Source organism: Syngnathus floridae, chromosome 13 (assembly GCF_059516105.1).
Source record: "Syngnathus floridae isolate MCC-2025c chromosome 13, RoL_Sflo_1.0, whole genome shotgun sequence".
NCBI lineage: Eukaryota > Metazoa > Chordata > Actinopteri > Syngnathiformes > Syngnathidae > Syngnathus > Syngnathus floridae.
The window spans coordinates 14,164,001-14,170,000 of NC_142425.1; the positions used below are offsets into that span (position 1 = coordinate 14,164,001).

The 6,000-nt window shown below is 48.7% G+C and overlaps 2 protein-coding genes across 3 annotated transcripts in view; both read left to right on the forward strand.

Moving 5' to 3' along the window:
• Positions 1–6,000, forward strand: part of LOC148389088 (uncharacterized) — a 25,279-nt gene that overhangs the window by 19,021 nt on the left and 258 nt on the right. Inside the window, exons 6-12 of the mRNA XM_088394075.1 lie at positions 38–899; positions 1,000–2,387; positions 2,453–3,638; positions 3,720–3,794; positions 3,865–3,969; positions 4,613–4,683; positions 4,937–6,000. The exon at positions 4,937–6,000 is cut by the window's right edge and continues 258 nt beyond it. Of these exons, the coding sequence (XP_088250201.1) occupies positions 3,612–3,638; positions 3,720–3,794; positions 3,865–3,969; positions 4,613–4,683; positions 4,937–5,081 (423 nt within the window). The 5' untranslated portion in view covers positions 38–899; positions 1,000–2,387; positions 2,453–3,611 and the 3' untranslated portion in view covers positions 5,082–6,000. The remainder of the gene's footprint in view (positions 1–37; positions 900–999; positions 2,388–2,452; positions 3,639–3,719; positions 3,795–3,864; positions 3,970–4,612; positions 4,684–4,936) is intronic.
• The window catches only part of kank4 (KN motif and ankyrin repeat domains 4), a 55,750-nt gene that overhangs the window by 17,180 nt on the left and 32,570 nt on the right, over positions 1–6,000 (forward strand). The gene's annotated exons all lie outside the window — the stretch shown is intronic.

Sequence of the window (6,000 nt, forward strand, 5' to 3'; positions counted from 1 at the left end):
TGCAGTTTCTTACGATGCCATTTATTATTTCTTGCAGGATTTTCGCTGTCTAGGGAGTGCTTGAGGTTCCGGCACGGCACGACACGGCACGCCACAATCCACTTTGCGTCGCGTCGCGTCGCGTCGTTGCGCGTTTTGGTGGTATTTTAAATGTTTTTCGCGGTTGTTTGTTTTCATGCTGGCCAGCATTTTTTTCATTCGTCTGTCTGTAGACGGTTCGTAAATGACGCCGCCGATAAGCGCGTGTTTGTCTGACTATAGGAAATGTTAGTTTGACTCTAGTCAACTTAACCATTTTTTAAATTATTTTATATGATGCGTGTGCCATTTCCGTGTCATGCAAACTGGTGAATGCAACGTATATGTTACGTCATGTCCAAATCGGACCGAATCCATTCAAAGATGGCGCCCGCCCGCTCTCGTTCCGTTACGCAACAAACATTTGCGCGGCGGGTTATTTTCTCCCGTCTTGGACGCCGCCAACCTGGATCATCTGTCCAATGTAAGGGGAGTTGATGAATGATGAAATTAAAATATGAATTATAATCCTGAATAATTATCATAATTTACTACAATGTGATGATTATATATTTTTTCAAATGTAAAACTCAGAATGTATCAATTTCAAATATGAACTATAATTTTGATCAATTATCATAACTTACTACAATATATTTTTTTTCAAATGTAAAACTCCTAGTATGTATAATTGTTGGTAAAAAAACCATGCCATTGGCACTCGACTCAATGTCTATTTTTGTTGCAATCATTTGCTTGTCTTTTGTAGCACTAAAAACTGCCGCCCAGCCAGCATCCTTCTATACAAAGCAAGCAGGAGGCTCTTGAAGGAGCCCTTTCAGTGATGTTGAGGACACTGAGGAAGAGTAGTCCTAAATCAGGTGAAAACATGTTTTTGTCAAGTTTCAACTTCCCAACACACAATGGTTGTCGAGTTTTAGCTTCCCAGCACACAATTAATGGCTGTCTGTGTTTTTGTAGGCTGCAAGAGGAGCCGAATGGGATAATTCCATATGAAAAGGCACAATGGCCTATCCAAAGGAACGATGGCCTATCCAAAGGAGCGATGGCCTATCCAAAGGAGCGATGGCCTATCCAAAGGCGCAATGGCCTATCCAAAGGCGCAATGGCCTATCCAAAGGAGCAATGGCCTATCCAAAGGAGCAATGGCCTATCCAAAGGAGCAATGGCCTATCCAAAGGCGCAATGGCCTATCCAAAGGCGCAATGGCCTATCCAAAGGCGCAATGGCCTATCCAAAGGAGCAATGGCCTATCCAAAGGCGCAATGGCCTATCCAGAGGCGCAATGGCCTATCCAGAGGCGCAATGGCCTATCCAGAGGCGCAATGGCCTATCCAAAGGAGCCATGGCCTATCCAAAGGAGCCATGGCCTATCCAAAGGAGCCATGGCCTATCCAAAGGAGCCATGGCCTATCCAAAGGAGCCATGGCCTATCCAAAGGAGCCATGGCCTATCCAAAGGAGCCATGGCCTATCCAAAGGAGCCATGGCCTATCCAAAGGAGCCATGGCCTATCCAAAGGAGCCATGGCCTATCCAAAAGAGCAATGGCCTATCCAAAAGAGCAATGCTATATCAAGTCAAGAATCAAGCAGCACGCTGCGAAAGTCGACGTGTGCGGATCATGTACCCAGGAGGGGGCAGTGTGGTTGCCTTTGGTTATGGGTGCACGACGGAAAGGTTGCAGGTGTGGACAGTGTTTGGGGGTCTGACGGTTGGTCTTGCTTAAGAGGTTGTGGCTTATCTGGATCCAGCGGTGTCTTGCGCTTGGTTGCCATTGACGGCTCACTTAGGGGAGGACGTGGTGACTTGGATGGAGACAGAACTGAACTTTGACGCGGAGCCCAATGTCCAAGCTTGCCATATGACTTGTACCATTTTGTGTCTTTTTCTAACCTGCCACTGTCGTGCTCGCTGCGTTCTTTGTTCTCCCCCATCGGTGTAGGGCGGCGTTGGAGCGAGCCGATCCCGAATGTCCAATTTTGCAATTTGACTTGTACTATTTTGTCTTTTTCTAACCTGCCACTGTTGCACTTCATCTAACCCTAACCTACCACCACTGTGGTACTTGCGTTCTTTGTTCTCCCCTAGGTGTCGGACAGCATTGGACGGTAACATTTTGTCTTTTTCTAACCTACCACTGTCGTGCTTGATCTAAGCTGTGTCCTTTGTTCTCTCGGTGTAGGGGGCGGTGTTTGGGCGAGCCGGTCCACGAGGAAGACGTAATGATGCGAGCAGCGCCCAACTCATTGCATGTTCTGCCATTTGCAGGCCGGACGCAAAAGGGGGGGGCGCACGGCCCGATCCGACCGGGTGACGCTCACCAATAGTAGCTAGCCGCTGTGCTCAAGTAAGCAAGTGACCGACAACTTGGGGTGCTCTTTGAGTTTCTAACATTTGTTTCTGTTTCTGCAGATGGCGACCGAGATGTGACACGATCTGATCAGAGGTGAACGGACCGCTGTGGCATCGCTCTGAAGTCGCCGACTTCTGAGGGAAACCCGCTTCCCTGGAGGCGTCGACCTGCGCAGCTTCAACGTGTGAAATGGATTTTTTTACTTTTTTTTTTAAATTACACCAGCGGTGTCCCAATGTCTGCTTGAGGGCTGCATACTGAAACAAATTGAGAATTCTTTGACACCAATTACTTCAATCAGTCACGAAATGTTGCCATTGACATTTTGTGCTACAAAGCAATGTTGCGTTCATTCATGTGGTGTGTTGATCAAGTTTCCCCGAGGCTGCCATTTGGACACCAATGGTGACGTGTGTGTAGGGCTGCACGTGTATTGGAAAACTGCCATATGGTGGTCTAGGTTATTGACATGCACTTTAAGACAGCAAAGATTTGTTTTTTCATGTCTCAAATGATACATGTTTTCTTGCCTAACTATTTGTAATGAGTTAAGACGATAAGTCATTGATGTAAGTTAAAGTTAACTCATCTAACTGATCTCATTGCGATCAAATAGTTAACCTCCATCCAAGAATTTTGCACAACTTGCCTCAATGCAGTGGTCTGGCCCAATACTGCCATATCATTGATTTTTCCAAAATGTTGTGCAGCCCTCATTGAGTGCCAAACGCGCAGCGACGGCAAGCGACCGCGCAGCGACGGCAAGCGCAAGCGACCGCGCAGCGACGGCAAGCGCAAGCGACCGCGCAAGCGACCGCGCAAGCGACCGCGCAAGCGACCGCGCAGCGACGGCAAGCGCAAGCGACCGCGCAAGCGACGGCAAGCGCAAGCGACGGCAAGCGCAAGCGACCGCAAGCGCAAGCGACGGCAAGCGCAAGCGACCGCAAGCGCAAGCGACGGCAAGCGCAAGCGACGGCAAGCGCAAGCGACGGCAAGCGCAAGCGACGGCAAGCGCAAGCGACGGCAAGCGCAAGCGACGGCAAGCGCAAGCGACGGCGCAGCGAGACTTTTGTGCTTGTCTTGCAAGGTGGAAGAGACGATGTATGAAACGAAGAGCCGGTGGACGGAGGCCACCAGACCTGCGATTGGTGAGCGGGTTGCAAAGGAAGGAATCACCCAAAGAAAGTAGTCGCCAAGTGTTGAAGAGGAGCCTGATGCATGAATGGCCAAGGCTGGCCAGAGGCGGTGACATGGCAATGCAATCTGCAAGCGGAGTGTACACACTTGTTGGTTTTAATTTGATTTCCTTATTTTTCTGCCTTTCAGCGGCAGCGGATGGGGCGAGCGCCAGCCTGCACCGAGAGGGACTGGGCTGCACCCACAAGACCAGGGAGGGGGCAGGTAATGAGTACGTTAACAGAAGTAAACCGCATGCAACTGAGTGCCGTTTGTCTTTTTGCGCTTGCGCGAGGCGGAAGACGAGTCCAACACCGGCCGGAGCAGACCCGGACCTTGGCCCGTGACGAGCGGCCCACACGAGACTGATGGGTGCAGATGCAGCCAGCGTTTCGGGGGAGTATGACTTTGTTTTTTCTTTTGTGCCTTCCCTACCCCTGTCTGTTTGAATAGGGTAACTAGTAGCACGCACGGGCATTTGGGTTGCTGTGACCCTCTAGATACAAATCGGCAAAGTAGACACCCCCTGCCCCCCTTCCTCCCTCCCTCCTTCTCTCGCTCTCTTTCTCCAACGCGCCCGGCAGTACCTGCATGGCCTGGTGCACTCAGGGTGGAACGTGGCTATACCTTGCCCTTTGTGGAATACCAGGGTATAATGTCTGCCAGACTGGGTCCCAGTGTCGTCGACGGTGTCGAGGACAAGGAGATTCTCCGTGACGCTCTCCGTGACGTCACGTTTTCCTCTTTTTTTTCCACTCGGGGCCAAGCCAGCTCTACTCAGGGGGAACTGGCCGGTTGCGCTTAAGTGCGCACCAAAGCCTCTTTTCATCTCCTCTCGCTCTCTCCCTCCCTCCCTTTTTATAAGGGGTTAAACATTTCATAACCCGGATCGCTCCAATGCGGGAGGGCCGTATGAGACATGCGCCAGCCCGTGCGTGCCGCTAGTTACCGGATTCAAACTTACCTTAGTCAAGGTTGGGGGGGGGGGGTGCGAGTGAAAATTTTCCCCTTGCAAAAACCACCTCAATATGTCTGCCTTTCAGGATTGCTGGGGCACTGGATCCGATGAGTGCCTGCACAGAGAGGGACTGGACAGGACTGCGGGGACCAGAGGGTAATAATAAAAAACTTTTTGTAGAGCACCTTTCATACAAGAAATGCAGCTCAAAGCACTTTACAACAAAGAAAGAAATTATAAGCATTGAATTCTTCATATAGGAACAGACATAAAAAAGAAAACAAAAACATTCATGTGTACATACGCTATTAATAAGGGAGCTTAAAATAGGAGCAAGCTTTGATAGACAGGTAATGAGTACGTCCACAGAAGTGAACCGCATGCAACAGAGCCGTTTTTCTTTTTGCAGTGGCACGAGGCGGAGGATGAGTCCAAACGTCGAATACCGGCCGGGGGGGAGCCAACCTTCGCCCGTGATGAGCGGCCGACACGAGACGGACGGGTGCGGATGCGGCGAGGGCAAAGCGCCCAGCCAGCATTTAAGGAGAGTATGACTGCGTTTTTTCTTTTGTCCTTTCTTTCCTTCCCTCCCTCCCTCCACTTTTTCACTGGGTGTGCACACTGGCTATCTGCATGATGCCGCTTTCTTTCTCTCTCAGCGCCGCGTCATTTTGCAATATTGTTGTTTTACTGTTGTTTTTTTAATCATGAAATGAACTGTTTGTACTGTAAGTGTGTGTGTGTGTACCACTAAACTGCAATTAAACTGAACTGAATTCAAGTGGTCCATTTTAAGCATTGGCAGTCTATCGTGCATACAAACTGGAATCATTTGAGACATTCTCAATGACAAGACAATTGTAAAGTTAGGCTGAAACAAAATTGACTTGTTAAATATGCAGTGTCAGGCTTTTTATTTATTTTTTTAACTACACAAAGAAAAGCTGGATGCATTCTAAATTGTTGACAAAAGCCAAGTAGCCAGACACCCATAGCTGCAAACGACAAGTGTACAAACGGTTTCTGTTGCGATCAATAAGTCATCTTTGGCAACCCTGCTTTAAAATGGCCACCGAACTCAGAATCTTGCAGAATATTGGTACATTTTTCTGTACGAGTAAAAGCTGTTTTAATGTGGTCAGAGCCATTTTTTGGTTTGTTTTGAATAGTCATGCATCATGTGGGTATTCTTGTGAATAAAGTCAACAGTGGCGTGTTTGCTTCCTGTTGGTGGTCTTGTAAATAAAGTCAACTTTGGTGTCAGTCATCATTCGCGATGTCTCTCAATCGATGGTGCTTCTCTTGAATGTGAAACTTCTTGCATGTTTTGTTGCAGGGCTTGGCGTCCCCATTGGCTGTCTGACTACAAAGAAGGCTGCTGCTGTCCAGTCCAGGTTGCTGCTATAGTCAATTGAATTTATAAACATAGCGTGTATCTTCCAGGACCTTAGCTTTCAATTCAAAGCAGAGTTG